This window comes from Punica granatum, chromosome 8 (assembly GCF_007655135.1).
Source record: "Punica granatum isolate Tunisia-2019 chromosome 8, ASM765513v2, whole genome shotgun sequence".
In the NCBI taxonomy this organism is placed as follows: Eukaryota; Viridiplantae; Streptophyta; class Magnoliopsida; order Myrtales; family Lythraceae; genus Punica; species Punica granatum.
In genome coordinates, this window is record NC_045134.1 from 5,196,107 (window position 1) to 5,216,131 (window position 20,025).

General features: G+C 41.1%; 5 protein-coding genes across 7 annotated transcripts; 2 read left to right on the forward strand and 3 right to left on the reverse strand.

Annotated features, from left to right (window-relative positions):
• Positions 1-1,755: 1,755 nt before the first annotated feature.
• On the forward strand, positions 1,756-3,614 carry LOC116187887. The gene is made up of 4 exons (XM_031516883.1): positions 1,756-2,260; positions 2,410-2,559; positions 2,642-2,770; positions 3,418-3,614. The coding sequence occupies exons 1-4, from the start codon at positions 1,756-1,758 to the stop codon at positions 3,612-3,614; spliced, it is 981 nt and encodes a 326-aa protein (XP_031372743.1).
• Positions 3,534-4,746, forward strand: LOC116189025. The gene is made up of 2 exons (XM_031518507.1): positions 3,534-3,863; positions 3,960-4,746. The coding sequence occupies exons 1-2, from the start codon at positions 3,702-3,704 to the stop codon at positions 4,419-4,421; spliced, it is 624 nt and encodes a 207-aa protein (XP_031374367.1). The 5' UTR covers positions 3,534-3,701; the 3' UTR covers positions 4,422-4,746.
• Positions 4,747-7,642: 2,896 nt separating this feature from the next.
• Positions 7,643-11,004, reverse strand: LOC116187890. Its single transcript, XM_031516893.1, has 7 exons — positions 10,198-11,004; positions 9,761-9,922; positions 9,308-9,673; positions 8,358-9,222; positions 8,102-8,167; positions 7,890-8,017; positions 7,643-7,795 (listed from the first exon to the last, which is right to left on the reverse strand). The coding sequence occupies exons 1-7, from the start codon at positions 11,002-11,004 to the stop codon at positions 7,643-7,645; spliced, it is 2,547 nt and encodes an 848-aa protein (XP_031372753.1).
• A 2,669-nt stretch (positions 11,005-13,673) lies between these two features.
• Positions 13,674-14,681, reverse strand: LOC116189021. Its single transcript, XM_031518502.1, has one exon. It carries the CDS (start codon positions 14,614-14,616, stop codon positions 14,002-14,004), a length of 615 nt encoding a protein of 204 aa, XP_031374362.1. The 5' UTR covers positions 14,617-14,681; the 3' UTR covers positions 13,674-14,001.
• Positions 14,682-15,210: 529 nt separating this feature from the next.
• On the reverse strand, positions 15,211-17,839 carry LOC116189022. Of its 3 annotated transcripts, none has more exons than XM_031518504.1 (5): positions 17,495-17,839; positions 17,072-17,224; positions 16,803-16,978; positions 16,344-16,466; positions 15,211-15,576 (listed from the first exon to the last, which is right to left on the reverse strand). In XM_031518504.1, exons 1-4 carry the CDS (start codon positions 17,636-17,638, stop codon positions 16,361-16,363), a joined length of 579 nt encoding a protein of 192 aa, XP_031374364.1. In that variant the 5' UTR covers positions 17,639-17,839; the 3' UTR covers positions 15,211-15,576; positions 16,344-16,360. The 3 variants fall into 3 exon arrangements, with proteins under 3 accessions (XP_031374364.1, XP_031374363.1, XP_031374365.1); XM_031518503.1 differs by having other exon boundaries at positions 15,260-15,586; positions 17,495-17,838; XM_031518505.1 differs by lacking the exon at positions 15,211-15,576 and adding an exon at positions 15,666-15,937.
• Positions 17,840-20,025: the final 2,186 nt, after the last annotated feature.

Sequence of the window (20,025 nt, forward strand, 5' to 3'; positions counted from 1 at the left end):
GCTCCTTCAGGAAATGCTTTCCTTGCCGACTATTTCAAGGAAGGAACGCATGAGACCACTGCCGTGGGAGTAGAAATGAAAAGTTTGAAAATTGATCGAAACATCATCTCTAGAGCTACCGTTCCTTATTTGCCAGGAAATAGAGAGAGCATCAAGTTCCTTATTTTATATGTTCTCATTTAAGAGGTGCTGTTAAGACTCCGAGCTCAAATTTCCTTGCTGGAAGTTTAAAGAGTAGTCATTGCCAGGTTCAGCCCATTCCAATGGGCAACTCTAATCCTGAACCTCCAAAACCAACCGCAGCGAATGGATCTAATGAAGATGCAGTTGACCGGCTTAAATATTGCGGACAATGTAAGTGGCATTATTTTCAAAAAATTATCTTCTTGTACTGGGTTATAGGGCCTTCCTTATAGCTCGAAAAAAAAAAATCTCCATAAAGCAAAACAAGTATTTTCTCTTTGCTGACATTTTCACACATCAGCATGCATAGGAAAAGTAAGTTTAGAAAAATTATGAATTATAATTTATATATATATATATTTTTTATAAAACCAATGTGATATAATTTTTAACTTTTTCTCAAAGAGTGGACATAAATATGTGAGAAAATATATCAAAAGTATAATGATATATATAGACAAAGATGAAAGCATGCATGTGAAAAATAATTAAAAGTTTATTTTAATTTAGGGAAAATTGCACGAGGATGCACAACTTTTACAAAGTATAACAATGTGGTAAAAAAAATTAGTGACAATTTGTCTCAAAATGTTACGATTGGTCGAGTCCTCTGAGTTTCGACGAAGCACAGAGGAATCAATCGATCAAGTCCTCTGCTTTGATTGAAGCACAGGGGCCTCAATCCGAGGCTTCTATGCTTAGTAGAAGCTTGAGGGGCGGGACTATGGAGGTCGCTACCACCTCGTCCTGTGCTACGGCCGCCATTTTTTTCTTGTATAATATTTATATATTTTTAAAAAAAATTAGGGTTTTTAATATTGATATTTTTGAAAATATTTTTCAAGAGTAATTTGGACTTTGTAACTTACATATCTACCAACGTCAATTCGATGTTTTTTTTCCCGCACCAAACACGTCAACGTGGATAACCGGTTATCTATCTAGTGGTAATTCATCTTGTGGTAATGACCATTACCACTTGAAAGAATACAGGCAATGCACCAAACGCCTTCTAAATATTTTATGAAATATAGAAAGAAAATGAAAAAGATATAAATAAAAAAATGACAAAAAGTTTAAGAAAATTTTTTAAATTTAAAAAAGAAAATAAGGTTCGACACCTAGTAGAATATGCTACTAACGGGTGAGATTCAGTAATTTGTAGGTAGGTAGGTAGATAGATAAATAGATAGTTCAAAGTGATTGCACTAGAGAATTCTGAACGGAATTTTGGCTAGATTTGGTTGATGGGGGCGTCTTGCTTATTTTAATATGAGGTCGGGGGTACTTCGCAAAATTTTGAAGGTGAGGGGCAAACCCAAAGTCCCTTCATAGGTCGGGGGCAAAGTGCATTTAACTTAATAGAAATATTAATAGTTGATATATGGGCACGAGTAGTCCAAAACGAGTATTGAATTTGGAATCTCTTAGTTATCAGGCGAAAGCGTGCGTTATTACGTTACGCTCTCTTTATTTTGCTATAGTTAATTAGATGATTAATAATTTGGATTACAGAAGAAAGAAAGCAATCAATTAAGGAACTCTTGTTAATTAACTTATATAATTATAAATATGTGCAAATTAAAAGACAAAGGAGGTGATCTCCGGCGCTACCAAGACCTGTACAAGGCAGCTCTAGCAGGAGACTGGGAGACCGCCGAGAGGACTTTCGAGAGTGACCCCGAAGCAAAAACGGCCATAGTTTCTACACGACAAGAAACCGCGTTGCATGTGGCAACTTCAATGGGACAGACACGATTCTTAGAGAAGCTAGTACAGCTGCTGTCCCCGAAAGATCTGGAAATGACAGATTGCGATGGCCAGACGGCCCTCCACATTGCTGCAATATATGGGAGTTTGGACGCGGTAAAGACTCCGCTCAAGAAAAACAAGATGTTGACCCAAATGGTTGGCGCTCCTAATGGAGTTACGGCCCTCTTCTCCGCAGCCTATTACGACAGCAAAGATGTGATGTGGCACCTTACCTTGAATACTACTGCTGATCCTCCTCCTCGTCCCTTCACGGGCCCTAAGGCTGGAGGCCTCATTCGGGGGCTGGTGTGGTCAGGTTCCTACGGTAAATACGTGCATACATATCGTCCATTCGAGCCTAATTCATTCTCCAAAAATTAAACATTTGTTGTCCTAATTATTGTGAAAGAATTAAGTTTCGTTCCTTTCTAATTAACTGATATATTATATTCATTCGTTGTTTCAATTCACCAGATGTTTGCCTTCACCTATTGGAGAGATATCCAAACTTAGCTACCGCAACAATTGAATCACAACAGGGAATGCTGTCAGCTTTGACGGACAAGCCTTCTGATTTCGAAAGTGGATGCAAGCTTCACTTCTGGCAGAGATGCATATACCACCGTACGTACATACGTACATTAAATTTTCTTTTTTATCATTATTTTTGTTTATTTGATATATTTGTCATTTAATTTAATTGAAGTTCTTCCGGAGGAAGTGGTCCTCGACGGCCATATGCCAACTCGACTACTCAAAAATGATGTGGAAGACCCTGATCCGGCAGTGAACGCCCAAACATCACCGACTTCAGCTGTAACACATTGGACTCGAGGTTTTGTAAGCTAAATTCCACGTGAAATTCAGGCTCTCATTAATTTTCGCTAAACCTATAAGCGGTTGAGTCCATAATCATTCCAAAAGTTGAAGCTAAAAGCTAATGGTACCTCAATGTTCCACTTACTTCCATGCTCGATCATTGACTATGAGGTGCATCTTCTCCTCCAACCTTGTACCTAAACTGACCACAAATTCCACGGTCGTGCTAAACAAGTGATATGTAATTGCTCTAATACCATGTTAAATTTCAGCCAAGCCTATAATTAAGTAGTTGACCCATATCGATTTCAATAGTTTGAGCTGATAGTTGATGATACCCAAATCACTTGCACTTTATTTTTCGCGTGGTATTTTAGTACTTGATAGCTCTCTATCTATAGTAAAACTAGCTCGCAGTTTCTTTCCTTTTCTTCTTCTTCCTTTTTTTTTTTGTGTCTGTGCGTTTTTAATAATGATGGAGGATTTTTTTTTTTTCATTTGTCTGCGCCCAACAACAGTTCGACAGTGGAGCATAAAAATTGCTTGGAAAGCTCTGGAATATTTTGGTACATACCATACAGTCAGATTGGTATTGGTAAATATTTTGTTCTCATTATTTTCACTTATTTATTCATGAATTAACTTATTCTAATTAAATTGCAGCATTTGGGGCGATCAAGTGCATCAAAGATGAAAAGTACAAACACAAATGCACCCGCAGGCTTGTGGAAATAGCATGCCAAGAGATTTCACGCAGTATGACTCCGCCTGAGATACTTCAGTTCCTTGCAAGTGATAATGTTCCACGAGTAGCAGCGCGTAAAGGCATAATTGAAATAGTAACCATTTGCCTTCAGTAATTTCCCACTTCGATTTGGATCGATTCACCAGGTGGGACCATACTTCAGGAGGCAGTAACCCTACGACAGGAGAAGGTGCTTAATCTTATGCTTGACAAGAACGCGATCAACAAAATCATTTCCAACATTAAGTTCAGAAACACTGGTCAGAAGCTTTTGCATCTTGCTGCAAAACTATCACCTTACCCTGAACTTTCATCTATATCTTGCCCTGCTCTACAAATGCAAAGAGAGTTGCTGTGGTTTCAGGTGCGATGCATACTTCTTACCAGTTTTGCCACACTCGATTTGCATTTTATTTCCTGCTCCAACGATAAGCTTTTACGGACTTGCATGCCTCTACAGGCTGTGGAAGAGTTTGTTCATCCCTCGGTTAGACTACTTTACGATAAAAAAAGGCCTAACAGCTCAAGAGCTGTTTACGAGGGAACACACGAAGTTACTCCAAGATGCAGAGCGATGGTTGAAGGACACCGCAAACTCCTGCATGGTTGTATCCACCCTCATAGCTACCGTCATTTTTGCAGCAACTTTCACAGTTCCTGGAGGAAATGTCGAAGGCAAAGGCATCCCGCTGTTTCTAAGCGAGCAAGTCTTCATGTTGTTTGCTGTGTCCGATGCGCTAGCTCTCTTTTCCTCTACAACTGCCATCTTAATGTTCTTGTCTATCCTTACGGCACGGTATGCGGAAGAAGATTTCCTCCGAGCGCTCCCGAAGAGGTTGATATTAGGATTTGCGTCCTTGTTCCTTGCCATAGCAACCATGCTGGTGGTATTCGGAGCAGCACTGTATATGGTCCTAAGTGAGAGGTTCAAGTGGATTTTCTTACCGATCATAGCAATCACTTCCGTCCCCGTTGCTCTCTTTGTTATGTTGCAACTTCCACTGTTCATCTTCATGGTGAAGTCAACATATGGTTCCGGCATTTTTCACCCAAAGAAAATTTGGTAATCAATTGAAGGATATATCCGGGTGTTTTGCACTATGTAAGCAATATGATTGTGTGTGTGTGTCTTTATTTCATGGATTGGTCTGGAGAATTGTCATTATATTACTGTAAGAAGTTGATTGTATGAATTGGATTTGTTGAGTGAATCTGGACTATGTAAGCCATATGTGTATCCAATATAATGCTCTGCTCTGGAAAACGCTCCGCTCATTAAGTAAATAATTTTTACCGTGTATTTCTAGCTGCCCTGATTCTTCTAATGTCTCAAAGGGAAATTCCCAGTTTTTGAAGAAAACCGTCCCGTGTCATATTTCCCATTACAGAGAACCGAAGGATCTTACTTCATGGAATGACGTAGAACAGATAGCGAAAGCAGGAAGCTGCTGGTGTTTGTATTAATGCATAGGCTTTCCAGTGTAAATCGACACCTAAAGATAAACAATAAGAAACAGCAAAATGAAATCCAATCAGCAAATTCCTCGGTTGTGCTCTTTCATTTACCGTTTTGTTAATAAAACTGTGTGAGAGAGAGAATTTCTTGATAATGGAAATGTTACGGAAACCATCCAAACTGAAAATACAAAGATAGATTTATATAGGGGAAAATGACATTATCGGTCCTATATGTTTGCCGATTTTTGACATCGAGTCCTAAATGTTTCAGTTTGAAAAAACAAGTCCTATAAGTTTGGAAAAAGTGTCATTTTGGTCCTATCCGTTACCCCCGTTAACGGAGTTGGCAACAGTGCTAACGGACTCGCCAGCTGGCCGTTAAGTGGCGACGTGGCGCGAACGGCCAGACTCCACGCGTGTGGGCGGCCGGAAGACCCGGCTTGAATTTTAACCCGGCACCCGGCTTGTCCTTCGATTCTACCCGAGTAAAATTCCCAAAATTTCAAAATCCTAATTCGTTCCTAATCGTGAAATCCACCTCTCCCTCCTGAAATCGACGTCCTCCCTCCTGAAATCCATCCCTCCCGAATTCGACGAAATCCATCCCTCCTGAATTCGACTCCTTCCTCCTGAAATCGACATCCCTCTTGAATTCGACTTCTTCCTCCATCCTGAACGCAGCTCGTCCCCTCGGTTGAATTCAAGAAGCCTTCAGGTACTTTGGCTCCATTCTACTCGTCCTGCGCGAAGAGATACAGATTCTTCAGGTACTTTGCGGCTCCCACTTTCGCGATTGTTACTGTTTGTGGAAATCTGTGGAACTGTCTGATGTTAATGGAAATTTCGGTGCCGATCCTCCAGTCAGTCGCCCTCTTGCTCCTGTCTGTGTTTGTCTGTGTTTCAGGTTCCAGCTAGTTCTCGTGTCCCAGCCGTCTCTCTCCCGACTCAAGGACCAGCTCCTCCCGAAAAACCCTAATATCTACCACTTCTCCGAGATCCGCGCCACCACCATCGGCCTCTCCGCCCGACGGTTCTTCTGAATTCTTCGATTGAATCCCCTTCTGAATCCTTCGATTGAATCCCCTCCTGAATCCCCTTCGATTGAATCCCATTTCCTGAACTTAATCCCCTCCTGAGTCCACTGGGCCCTAAATCGAAGACCAGTGTCTGTCCCCTTTGATCGAGCTTCGAACTCTGTCCTGACGCATTCCCGTCATGGAATCGGTGATGAGTCGTGGAAAAGGGCAGCAAACTTGTAGAGGAAAGGCCCGAAGAGGGGAGAGTTGTGGTTCAAGGGAATCTGCCACCTTGTCTGGGAGCAGTGCAGGTGTTTGTAGATGCGGATTGCGTCTTCAACAGAAGATTTCACGGACAGCAAACAACCCAGGTAGAAGATTCGTCGGATGTCCAAGGTACTGGGATAATGGGGGGTGTGGGTATTTCAGCTGGATTGACCATCCCTTTGAAGCATCGATTTCAGAAATTGCTGCTGAAGAGGAAGTTTCCTCTTCTGAATGGGAAATGAAGTACCTGAAATTGAAGATGAAGGAATTGGAGGAGGAGTTAAAGCACCGACATAGTCGTTGTGATGTTAGGGTAGTTGTTTTTGCAATTTGCATCTGTATTATGGTTGGAAATTTGTTTGGGATGTGGTTGGGCTATAAATTATGTATTGGCAAGTAAGTGTGTACTTTGTACCGAGTCATCTGACTGCTAATGAAATAAAATTTCTAATTGGATATCAAGTGTTTTGCACATCTTTGGATATCAATATGAGTGTTTTTTGCATATATGATTATACGGATATCAGTTTGGATGTGAGTATTGTTCCAGCCAAAGTGTTTGTTGAATATGGTGATAGGGTGTTGGTTGTATATCTGTATGGTGAAAGGGTGCTGGTTGGATATGTAGGAGATGTAGTGTTGGTAAAGCTGAGGTTGTGTTGTGGTGTGCTACATAGGAAATGTAGTCTTGGTTGTTGTCTTTGTTGTTGTCTTGTTGAATATGGTGATAGGGTGTTGATTGTATATCTGTATGGTGAAAGGGTGCTGATTGGATATGGTTGGATTTCGGTCTGTAGGAGATGTAGTGTTGGTTAAGCTGAGGTTGTGTTGTGGTAAAGCTCAGGTTGTGTTGCCTGATTTTTCTGATGTCACTGTTTATGTTGCAAAACATAAACATTTTTTCACGGCAGAATAACATACATAACAGAACAAGTATTGCTAAACAACAGAAACATTTTTTTCGACAAAATGACATACGTATCCACTGTTCTGCATTGCTAAACAACAGAAATATTTTTTTCGACAGAATGACATACGTATCCACTGTTCTGCATTGCTAAAGAACAGAAACCTTTTTTTTTGGACAGAATAACAAACATATCCACTGTTCTGCATTGCCAAGCAACATAAACATTTTCTTTCGACGGAATAACAAACATATTCACTGTTCTGTATTGCCAAACAACAAAAACCTTTTTTTTGACAGAATGACATACGTATCCACTATTTTGACATACGTATCCACTATTCTGCATTGCTAAACAACAGAAACCTTTTTTTTCGACAGAATAACAAACATAGCCATTGTTCTGCATTGACATAGACATATTGCATTTTCCAAAAGAATACATAAACATATCCACTGTTCTGTAAATCACAAAAATAAATGACACACATTCCATCAGACACGTTTTTGCAGTCCTTTCTTTTTGCTCCCCTCTGACTTCTTCTGGGTCAGTTTCTTTCGTGCTTGGGCTTCAAGTTGGTTGGCTGTCACTGTCTGTCTAGACATATCAGCTTCCCTAGCCACGATTAATTCGCCTACACTTCCAGGCTGCACTTACACATAAATATATTATATAGATATTTGTTTATAAATAATTGGTAAAATTAAGCAGAGTATGGTAAAATTACAACAATTCACTCACATTCATTACAATGTATTCTCTATTATCGAAATGCCTTGTTTGAGCAACTGATGACTGAGTTGAGGCAGCATGGTCTTCATCTATAGTTCTTGATTGTGTTCCAGGTCTCCCGCATGCCTTTTTTGTCCCTACATTGATAAATAGAATGATACAAGGAATTATATATATGATCTCTAGAATGTAATACCATACTTAAATTTCGAACAACAGACCTTTGAACTTCGTTGGGTTGGCATTTGTTGCACTATAGGAATAAGGCCTACATATCGACATACAGCCTGATAACAAAAAATTAACACAGACAAATAAATAATTCCAACCTTGAAATGAACTTGCAGAAATTACAAAATCCATCAATCCGTTAAAGTTAAAATGAGTTTACCAGTTCAGTGTTGTCATTGGCCCTTAGATTACACCTCCTCCTATTATGCCCATGCTGCCTACATAGGCTGCACGTATTAGCTGTACCTTTACGAGACATTTGCTCAACCCCATCGTTTCCAATGGTAGTCTCCAACACTGTCTTTTTTCTCAGTTTCTTGGGTCTGCCTTTCTTCTTCTTCAAGATAGGTGGTATTGGTGGTTCATGCATGTTAATTCGGTCCCAAAACTTGGGGTCCCTCACAGGCTCCATCACCTTTCCATAAGCTTCTAAAAACATTTCCTTCTTGTAGAAGCTATGAATAGATTCACTTGGATCTACACCCTTATGTAATAAGGCACAGACAGCATGACAACAAGGAATTCCAGAAAGTTGCCATGCCCTACAATCACATGATTTATTCTTGATGTCAACCACAAACTTGGTGCCCCAAGCTTCGATCTCATAACCATTTTCACCATTCCAAATAACATGACAATACCTACTCAATTTCAGAGTTTCTTGCAATTTCTTTTCAATTCTAGGACCAAAATCTTTCATCCATTTCTCACAGTTTGCTCTCTGAGTTGGGATCCTTTCCATCGCCAACTTCCTAATGTCCTCTAACATCGAATAAATAGATTTACACCTTGCTTCGAGTATTCTCCCATTGAAAGCTTCACACAAATTATTATCAACAATGTCACACTTAACCATGGGATTAAAGAAAGCCTTACACCAGTGCTTGGGATTTGGTCTTTCCAGCAAGTCCTCATATGCTTGGGGTGACATTTTATAGAGTAACTCCATATTTTCTTTGAAATCGACTTCAGTGGTTGATTTAGCAATGTTCCAGAATTGCCTTTGTATCTTTGGCCCCTTGTGACTTCCACCCCAATTAGCATAAATGTGTCTTGCACACATTCTATGCTCTGCATGAGGAAACAACGCAGCTACCGCTTGTACCAACCCCTACATAAAAAATTTTGAAAAATTAGCACTTTTAAAAATTAACATGAGGGGAATAATTAAGCAGTATATATATTATTTGCATTACCTTTTGTTGATCAGATATGATTGACCAACCCAAGCCATCAGTTATGTTTAAGTCATCCTTAAGCTGACTCAAAAACCAAGACCATGTATCTATACTCTCAACTTGAACTACTGCCCAAGCAATGGGAAACATTTGATTGTTCGCATCCCTACCAATGGCAGCAAGCAGTTCACCCTTAACCACTGTCTTCAGGAAACAACCATCAACACCAATTATTTGCCTGCACCCCTTTACAAATCCCGTCTTTAAAGCATCAAAGCAGACATAAAATCTATCAAATATAGGTGGCTCAGCTGGTATTGGCCTTTCAACCTTCATACTAACAGAGGAATCCCTATTCGCTCTCTTCAACTCATCTGCATAAAACTACATCAATGCATACTCTGCTTTACTATCACCAACCAACAAATCATAGACCTTTTCCTTTGCCCTCCTACACTCGGATCTAGATACCTCCACACCTAGCTGCTCCTTCACCAGCTTTTTGAATTCATTTAGCTTGATTGATGGAAGAGATCTGATTGTGCCCATGTAATGTCTAGCCAACCATTGGCTATTCACTCTACTATTCTTGTATGTGATATTGCAAGTGTGATTGTCAAACATTTTCCTCACCTGATAAGCACCAAGATTCTTCATGAATTTAGCAACTATCTTCCAATGACAGCTACTCTCTTTACACCTCACTCTTATATACTCTTTGCAATTTTTTTTGAAGTATACATTCCTTTGGGTCTTCACAGAAGCCAAACAAATTGCATCCTTGAACTGTTTTCTATCTTCAAACAGAACAGTTGACCTACGGTAAAAGTTGGCAACTCACAAGCTGGTTCATATTGAGGGAATGTACTTAACTTTCTGAAGTAACTTCTCGGTTGCTTTTCTCTCACTGTGTTTTCATCCCCAAACTCTGAACTTGATTCACCAGAGTTAATGCTGCAAGCTTCATTAGAAGATGGATAATCAGTTAAGTATCCTTCATCTCTTGTATCAACAGAAACAATAGCGCCCTCTTTCTCTTTGCCCTTGTTGTCTTGCTTATCTTGTCTTGCTTCCCTTATAATGGTCTGTACATCCTTCTGTAGACTCAAACTCTTCAACTTTTTTGCTCTCTTTGCCTTCGTAATTTGAACTTGGGATCTGATGTCTTGGAGCTCAGGATCATCTTCTTCACTTAGATCTGCAGCCACATCCCCGAAAGCAAAATCACTCTCACTCTCACTATTGTTCTCTTCACTTTCTTCTGCAACTCGATCTACAACATCATCAACTCCCTTCCTTCCTAAAGAACCTCCCTCAGTAGCCTCATCACCTTCCTCAGTAGCCACCTTATGTTGCTGAAATGCTTTAGGGTTAGGGTTAGGGTCGGTTTTGTGTTTGACATACAGTTGGCAATGTTTGTGCTCTAATAACTGTCCTATGAGTTGAATGACAGAACTGTCCCTATAAACCTCAAATAATCCATCTTTTAACCCCTTCCCATGGACCCGACACAAGACCACCTCTACATTACCTTTGTACCCCATCTTTTCTAATTCTTTCACCATATGAGTAATTGACACTTTGTCTGGGTCAATATCCCAACGCAATATCTCACCCCCACTATACAACAATTCTCCTCCTTCTTCCTTAAAGGACCCGCCATGGTGTATTTCAAGAGTGTATCCATGATAGTTCAAGTTGTGAAAGTCATCCATTCTACAACACCAATGTAATAGAACAAGCATCACAATGTTGTTTTATGTGTAAAACAATATTGACAAGCATAACAATTTGCCCAAATATTTCAACATTTCATGAAGAGTACCTACTAAGGAAAGCTCAGTAAGTTATCAGTACTGATCTTCCCTCGGGTTGGGCTCCCCTTTGGCTCCCTCGGGTCGAGCTCCCCTTCGGGTTTTCTTCTTAATTGGGTCGAGCTCCCCTTCGGGTCTTCTTTGGCTCTCTTCTTCTTCAGATTAACTGAATGTCATTTAACCAATGGTTATTTTGATTGGTGGTAGTAATGGAGCTCCGATCATGGTGGAAAGATAAGTTATCATGGACAATCACAAAGAAAAATAAAGGGCAACCTTAATTCCTTCTCAGCTTCTTCGACAAATGCCAAATCTCGCTAATTATGATGCTTTTAATTTGCTTTAACATTAGTTTATTACTGAATCTTCTTGGTTTCCTCCATTTTCGGTTCAGTAATCTTATTGAATTCAACTGAAGAGCTCCATTTTCGGTTCAGTAATAGAGACCTGTACTTAATCAGCTGACTGAACAGTATTAATACTGCATACCGGAGGTTTCACTTCCTACAGAGCGAAAACATGAAGCACGAAGATCCAAGAGTTAATTACCGGAAAAATCGCAATTTGAACATACAACACTTCAAGGAGAAGCGTGCTAGTTCAAACCAATTGTTAGATCTTACGATCGGATATAGATATTTGCCTTGAAAGGGCGAGTTTGCTTCCACTAAATTAAGTTGGCTCGCTTAATTTTCTACACTTGGACGATAGAAATGAAGATCAGAAACATCTAAGCTGAGTTTACATTTATATACGGTTATTTCGGTTCAGTAAGCTTCTTGGATTCAACCGACAACCTTCATTTTCGGTTCAGTAATCTTCTTGGATTCAACCAAAGACCTCCATTTTCGGTTCAGAAGAGGGGACGAGCTACTCCATGCTGCTCCATTTTCGGTTCAACCGAGGGGACGGGCTGCGTTCAGGACGGAGGACGAAAGAAGTCGATTTCAGGAGGGGTCGATTTCAGGAGGGATCGATTTCAGGAGGGAGGAAGGAAAGGGAAGAAGTCGATTTCAGGAGGGACGAAGTAGTCGATTTCAGGAGGAAGAAGTCGAATTCAGGAGGGATGGATTTCAGGAGGGAGGACGTCGATTTCAGGAGGGAGAGGTGGATTTCACGATTAGGAACGAATTAGGGTTTTGAAATTTTAGGAATTTTACTCGGGTAGAACCGAAGGACAAGCCGGGTGCCGAGTTAAAATTCAAGCCGGGTCTTCCGGCCGCCCACACGCGTGGAGTCGGGCCGTTCGCCCCACGTCGCCACTTAACGGCCAGCTGGCGAGTCCGTTAGCACTGTTGCCAACTCCGTTAACGGGGGTAACGGATAGGACAAAAAATGACACTTTTTCCAAACTTATAGGACTTGTTTTTTCAAACTGAAACATTTAGGACTCAATGTCAAAAATCGGCAAACATATAGGACTGATAATGTCATTTTCCCATTTATATAGTAATATCATTGATGGCTAATGGTCATATAAAGTATAAACCATAAGAATCTCTTTTTTTTTCTTTTTTTTCTGCTCTACGGGCTGGGCTTCGGCCCACTTTGGGAAGGACACAGAGGGTTGGACTGCTCAATGGGCAGGCTTCGGCCCGACTTTGGCTGGAGACAGAATCATAGAATCAGGCCGATTCTATGATTCTGTCTCCAGCCAAAGTCGGGCCGAAGCCCAATTCTACGATTCCACGAGTTTCCTCCCGAGTCAGCCACGACCCAACATTTCCGATCCCTGCCATGGAATCGAAAGCTCTAGTCACCCTTGAATCGTAGAATCATATGATTCTATGAGTTGAATCGCGATTCTAACAACCATAAGGTGTATCCTCTAACTTGATAAACTTGTAACTAGGCCTTATCAGAAGTCTCTAACTCGATAAACTACGCCTTAACAGTCGCACGAATTGGATGACGTTCAACTTAAGATCCAAAATCCGAATGCTAATTAAGAAGCGTACTGAAAATGGAAAAGAAAGAAGGGAACCCATGTTGAAAGGCGGAATAAAACTCTTACCCCATTAATTGACTCTAGATTTTACATAGACCCATTTCACTTGCTCCACAAAGATGCTGCGACCAAACGTGGAATGTAGATCGTATTAACTAAGAGTGGGAACATCAATGCCGGGTACAAAATCACCATAACACTACAGAAGAGGCCTCTGCGCAGAGAACTCGCCCTTTCTTATCTCGAGAGAAATTAAAAACTGGAAGGTGAGACTGGTCATATGCTAACTGCAAATCACCAGAGATGACTTGGTGCAGCACGCTATAATCATACCGAACTCGAGGGTCATCCTCGATCTCCTTGACCGCTTCAGTTACAGCACAAAGCAGAGGTATCCTGAGCATCGACTTTGTTGGTGTCATTTGTAGTTAAATGTTGCTCCTTCAGGAAATGCTTTCCTTGCCGACTATTTCAAGAAAGGAGCGCACGAGCCCGTCGCCGTGGGACTAGAAATGAAAGTTTGAAAATTGATCGAAACATCATCTCTAGAACTACCAGTCCTTCTTTGCCAGGAAATAGAGAGAGCATCACTATTGAGATGAACAGTTTCAATCTTTGGTTCTTGTTGTAAAATACATATCCTTTCTTCATTATCAGGCCGAGTGCTTGGTGCCTCAGAAGAAGCTGGAATTAAAATAACAGCAGAGGTCTGGTTTCTAATTATAGGAATAAGCAGTCGATCTTTTACATATATCCAGACGCACAGGCATGACATGACACGACAGGCTCGTAAGTGAAGACTTATGCACAAGCACAGCATGACAATAGTAATAAGCGGTCTACTTTTTACATATCTTCGGACCCAAGGGCACCCGTATAGTGACCGAATCCAACCAAACAAGAAGCAAATGACAGTACATGATATAGAGAGTGTAGCGTTAAGTTTTTCTTCAGCCTTCAAAATCCGTTTTGACCCACTTCACCACCTTCTCATCATCGATCTTCTTGGTGTTAATATCCGCAATTTCTGCCTTGTAGCTCAAGCTGGAGTCCTCCACCTTCGCCCTCCTACTCCTCTTTCTCTCGGTGGCCTCTCGCCCTGCCTCAAGCTCCTCATACTCCTTCACCCAGCAACAGTGCACCATCCACGTCAACGCCAGCACCACCCCCTGTAGCAGCACCATCGCCATCAGGGCCCCGCACTCCAGCCTCAGCAGGAGCTTCGCCTCCCTCGGGTCCCTTGTGGACCTAAACAACGAGAGACTCGCCCGCTCCTTGGTGAGTAGAGCCAGGACAGCAAGGACCTGCCCCGCCAGCGAAGCTAGGAGGAGGGAAATGTGGGAAGCGAAGCAGAACCGAGTGAGGTGGGACCAGAGGCCGACGAAGGAAGAGACGAGGGACATGCACGATACCATGAGGAAAGCTAGGCCGAGGGAGGTCGGAGGCATCCGGAGGACGATTGTCGGGACGAGAGAGGCAGCGGAGAGGATCAAGAGGACGAGGCTGAGGCACGAGAGGAGGAGGTTCGGAAAGGAGCACGAGCTCCGGAGCTTCGAAGCTGCCATTCGTATACTCGAGGAGGTTCAATCTTCCGCTTGGTCTGTACTAGGAAAGTAGCTGTCGAGCCTTTGAACGTTGTATAAATAGTGACGAAGAGACCTATGATTTTGAACGTTGTAAGCATCCCCTCAACGGCTAAGTTGCAAAGGGGCCCGCTGTCCCTTTCTCGATTTTCGGTAGCTTCTTCTTCCCTCCCATGCGTTCAAAACAAGTATGATGACAAGTGCATTAAAGTACGATATACTGAAGGGGAACACAAAAAATAATACCTATTTAAATGCGAAGGTACATATCAAAGAAGTTGAGGGGTCGTTTGGATTCAGAATTAAAGTTATTTTGATTTTAATTTTAATTTTGATTATGAAAAAGAACAAATGAGATGTAATTATAAATTTAACTTGAGAAACGTATGTTTTTGTTGCGTAGTGTGTTGAGTTAAAATTAAAGTTAAAATTTTTGAATTGAAAAATACATATTTTTGTTGTGTAATGTATTGAGTTAAAATTAAAATTAAAGTTAAAATCAATTAACTCTGAATCCAAACGGGACATGATAATCTATCTAGTTGTACGAACTTGTTTCCGGTTCCACAAACGATATCGAGTAAGATCCCTAATTTAATTATAATTTGTCACGAGCAAGATTTTCTGTACATGCAATTCATTGTTGCAAGCTATTGGTTATATGTGACCATATGTTGTAATTCAAATCTATTTATGAGCACAAATTCTCGTCAAAGAGAGATAAGGAAGTAAAAAAGACTAATTCTGCAGCGGGTGTGTTCTACAGTGGGAAAAGTCTATACAAACATCTTGGAATATTAACTATCATTATCCGTACGTGCCATTCCACCAGCATGGGAAGATTCGAGATGAGCGAATGAGATTTGGAATGTCCCTGTCATGAGAAGTAATCCAATAGTCCTCGGCAGAACTTGTGGCCTCTTGAGTATCTTGACTATGGTCCTGTGTAAAACTTCCCAGTGAAACATTTCATGAGAAACAAACATCCACAAATAAGGCAATGACTATGCGGAATCCACATGAAAAGAATATTCAGATACAAAGAGGATTGTTTGTATAACATAATAACATGAGTACGCTGTACACAACTCCAGTCGAGGGCTATAAGATCGTAATCTTTAGTGGAAGAATATACAATATAGTAGCCTAAGATCAGTCATACTTCCTGGTAGAGAGAGTCAAGCCTTTGCCACCTTTCAGTTACTTAACAAGACTACCTGCTCAACAGTCAAATTTGTGTCTCTGTTCAACTGGGTTGGATCTTGAATCGGGCCAATAGTGGAAAAAGCTTTGGCAAATTAGCCTGTTAAAGCAGTAATTTTTTAACTTCGTTAGTAGTTCAGCTCTCTAATATTTGAAATTGCTTCAAGAAGCTCCCACACCTATAAAGATATTAAGGGTATTACCCGGGAAACTCTATATGGATGGATCCCAATCATTAGATACATGGGACTCCATTGGCAAATATCCAAAGTCTATTATCCATCTGGTTCAGATAGGCCAGGTCAACTTTTAGAAGGGAACGACAAATTGCCGTCCAAGATCATACGCACTGACGGGTGAAGATTATGAAATCTCATAATAAACCCCTTCATACAAAGACACTTTTATTTCAATCTAGCACACCTTCAGTCCTCAGTGCATTCCCAAATCCTATGTATGTGACCAACTCATATTTCGACTTAAAATGACTAAGCCAATATACTCACCTGCTTTCTGATTGGCTTTAACAGTATGCATCAGATTGGGTAAAAATCGCCTCAACTCTGTCTAGTGATGCTTGCAACCGCCCAGAGTTCATGTTGAACAATGGTTCATCAGAACCTAGACCCCTGTCAGATCACAAATGCAACAATGAGCTGTGAAAAATGGGAACACTTGGATTGCTTAGGCATTAAAGAAAACTCCAGTTTTGTGCCGGTGCAACCGCTGGACCACCAGGGTGGAGACCTCATGACGTAGGTTTATACTCTTTTTGAGTTTCACTAGAACAACAAGAAGCTTCTGTAGTTTTCATCAAGGAGTTGTTGCAAAGTGCAAGATGAGAGCAGGATGTTTGATGATGGATAGATTAAGGATTAAGCGTACGGGATAAATAAAGCAGAATCATGATGGCTAGAATAAGAATTAAGCTTAGCAAATAAATAAAGCAGAATGGAGAAACTTACCCAGAGATTTCTGGGATAACATAATCAGCCCTCCACCCAAAACGGAAATCAATGCCAGGGCAGAGCCCAATAGAAGCTTTGTTCCGAATTCGAGACACGCCATCGCCGCCCAAACATGTTGTAAGTTTCCACTTCCACCCAATGGCATTCATTCGGAAATTATGGCCGATGCCAACCTAAATTTCCCAAACACAAATTGTTAATAATACAACAGAAGCTCGATATTACGAAGCAAACAAGCAGGAGAAAAGATTGAATCAGAATCAAACCTGAAGATTCAAGAACCTGGTTACAGGGATCTTTTTCGAAAGGAGATGGATGTCCTGATGTACAGGCTCGTACATGAACTTCCACCTCCGCTCCGGGGACAGAGGCTTAAGCACAATGTTTGCCCGGAAATCATTCGTCGGAGCATTACAGAACTGAATCAGAACATGTCAGCATAAAAGGTCAGACAACAGGACTTACTGAAGTCAGAGCATTTACAAAAGCAAGCAATGCCGAGCTTTTTCAGCTGAGAAATGAATCACTCGTCGACTTTCTAAATCCCGTCTATCCAGGCAAAGCGCTCCTCAGAAGCATATCGGTATCAACTAATCCGATCTTGTCATGAAATTCAATCAAAACTGATTGGAAACAGGCCAAGAACTGAACTCCGTCACTGCCCAAAAAGGTGAATTTTGCATTCGTACCTCCAGATTAAGACCGACCCGAATCCCCTGAACCTCTTTCCGGAACTTGAGGAACAGCTCCGACGGAATCAGATTGATGTTGTAGAGCTCCTCCCACGAGGTGGGTGCTTGCCCTTCACCGGCGGAGACTGAGCCCCCGTCCATTTCTCAGCTCAAAGCCTCTGAACCAAAACCGACAGGGCCTCTCTTGTAAACCAACAGATGTATAGTACAAAGGAAGAAGGCGGAGAAGAAGAAACCGACGGACACATTGAGAACACGGTCTCAGTGGGACAGTGCTTTGGGTCGTGGCAGGCGTATGCGTACATAGAGAACTCACCTCCCCGGCCTACGCGACGGAGCAGACGGGGACACTGATGTCAATATGTGGCTTTGCCTTAATTGTGCTGATGGTCCTCACCTTATCTTCACTTTACATTTTCATCCTTAAACTTTTTGTTGTATTCAATGATGGCCTCGTATTATTTATATATGCAACCATTGCTCCATCGAAAAAACAGTAGAAATTCTCTTTTCCCGGTTGTCGAAAGTCTTCTTCTTTTTTTGGTATGATCTATCTATTTGATACAATCGATATGGTATTTGAAGATGAATATATTGTTGTACACTATACAGTAATACTCAATATTTGAATCGATGAATGATTAATTACGTAGATATGTAATGTCTTTCAAGCCACATCCGATCCAAAATGTCATACCTTAGGAATCTTGCTTTGTTGAAACTTTCGTTCTTTGCAAATGATATCTCTATATTTTTTTATTTCTTTCTTTTATTTTATTCTTTTATTCTTTAAGTATGGATTTTGTTATTTCAAGAAAGCTGAAGGACCCAAAGGATAATTAATACACTTGAAATTACATTTAGGAAGATAATTTTGCAATAAATCCTAGGTTTAATAGCAAAGGCAATGGATGCCTTGTATACATAAAAAGCTAGAACATAAGATTAAATCGAATAGCTCTTGTTGCCTTGAAGAGATAATATGCAGAGTCCTGGTCCCTCCGCAACAATATATACTACTGGATACTGCATATATTGTTTCGTTCATCCCCATGTTGGGCAAGAGGCCGAATTGTTTCCAAATCTTCTACTTCACAAAAACAATATAAACACGATCTGCAGTTGTTAGTGAGGTTTTGTTTAGATTGAAGAAATTGGAAGGAAAGAGAGGGGGCCTTTTTTGTTTCCCTGTCTTTTCCGTCCAATTCCTTCAACTCAGACAAAAATGCAGAAGTTTATTCTCTCCTTTGTTGAGAGCTCTCTCTCTATCTCTTCCCTCTGTTGGAAGCTCCCACTCTCCTGTGCTGGTGTTTCTTCTGTCTGATCAATCTTACTCTCTGCAACAATCCACCTAGCACTACCCTTGAACTGAATGATCTTCATTAACTCCAAATCTTCAAGCTCAACCACCCCTCTGCTTCATTCAAGTCTGGTTACAAGCTGCTCAGCTACGCCCATTTACTCCCACCGCCCAGGATCAAATCATTCTTGCAATATACCAGGCATTAACTCCACAAATCAACTTCTCAATCTTGTCTTATTAATGGCTCTTGTTGGCCATCTTTACCCCAAATCACCAGACAACATACTGCTTACCCCCCTCCCTGGAAACCCTCTGTTATCAACCCTGCAATCAGTTCCCCCCAATCATCCCCCGCAACCGCAAGACGCCCCTCCCTCAATGGAACACACTGACCTGGAAAACTCTTTGGCAGAATTGTTTGGCTCCCAGATGACCACGCAACACGCCCAAGATATTCTTGATCTGCCCACCAATGATGAGGAAGAAGTTATTGAAAACCATCCCCTTAACCTTACTCCTCAAGCCCTTTGGCTTCAAGTCCCCCACCTCCAAAAGCCATCATTCCCCGTCTCCCGCAGGCCTGGAAGATCAAAAGAGGAGTCACTATAACGCCAAAAAAGTACTCAGACGATATCAAGGCTAAGTATGGCAACTTCCTTAACACCTCCAACTGATCTTCCCCCTCTCCAATTTGGAATGGACTTCAATGGTGCAAGGACACCATTCGGGGATGTACTTGTTCCTCTGTAGGAAATGGCACAACCATCTCGGCCTGGCATGATCCATGGATCCCTGGCACAAAAGATCACAAGCCATCTTCTAGACCCAATGCAATGCAAGACCCTAACCTAAAGGTTAGTGACCTGATGCTGCACCAACCAAAGAGATGGAACATCCCACTACTCACAAGCCTCTTCGAGTAAGAAGCAGTGCATAATATCCTCAAGATCCATTTGACCCAAGACGACCTTGAAGACTCAGCTCATTGGACGCCAAACATATCAAGAAAGCACTCCATCAAATCCTTCTACCTTTTGTATCAACAGCATAGATTCCAAAATAATAATAGCGGTTTTAATTGGAAAGACATTTGGAATCTTAATGGCCCGTTTGTTTTCAGGGTTATAATCACAAAAATTTTAACTTTAACTTTAACTCAACACACTACATAATCATTTGTCCTTTTCCACAATCAAAATCAAAATTACTTTAATTCTGAAACCAC

Excerpts from the sequence above, each read along its gene's own strand:
- LOC116187890 (XM_031516893.1), bottom strand. The coding sequence starts at position 11,004 with ATGGATGACTTTCACAACTTGAACTATCATGGATACACTCTTGAAATA. Across the intron at positions 9,223-9,307 it reads TCATATCTGATCAACAAAAG|GGGTTGGTACAAGCGGTAGC; the intron begins GTAATGCAAATA and ends TTTTTTATGTAG. Across the intron at positions 7,796-7,889 it reads GAGAATACATTGTAATGAAT|CCTGGAAGTGTAGGCGAATT; the intron begins GTGAGTGAATTG and ends GTGTAAGTGCAG.
- LOC116189021 (XM_031518502.1), bottom strand. The coding sequence starts at position 14,616 with ATGGCAGCTTCGAAGCTCCGGAGCTCGTGCTCCTTTCCGAACCTCCTC.
- LOC116187887 (XM_031516883.1), top strand. The coding sequence starts at position 1,756 with ATGTGCAAATTAAAAGACAAAGGAGGTGATCTCCGGCGCTACCAAGAC. Across the intron at positions 2,261-2,409 it reads GGTGTGGTCAGGTTCCTACG|ATGTTTGCCTTCACCTATTG; the intron begins GTAAATACGTGC and ends TCAATTCACCAG. Across the intron at positions 2,771-3,417 it reads TGTAACACATTGGACTCGAG|CATTTGGGGCGATCAAGTGC; the intron begins GTTTTGTAAGCT and ends ATTAAATTGCAG.
- LOC116189025 (XM_031518507.1), top strand. The coding sequence starts at position 3,702 with ATGCTTGACAAGAACGCGATCAACAAAATCATTTCCAACATTAAGTTC. Across the intron at positions 3,864-3,959 it reads GAGAGTTGCTGTGGTTTCAG|GCTGTGGAAGAGTTTGTTCA; the intron begins GTGCGATGCATA and ends ATGCCTCTACAG.
- LOC116189022 (XM_031518504.1), bottom strand. The coding sequence starts at position 17,638 with ATGGACGGGGGCTCAGTCTCCGCCGGTGAAGGGCAAGCACCCACCTCG. Across the intron at positions 17,225-17,494 it reads GGGTCGGTCTTAATCTGGAG|TTCTGTAATGCTCCGACGAA; the intron begins GTACGAATGCAA and ends GTTCTGATTCAG. Across the intron at positions 16,979-17,071 it reads CCAGGTTCTTGAATCTTCAG|GTTGGCATCGGCCATAATTT; the intron begins GTTTGATTCTGA and ends TGGGAAATTTAG.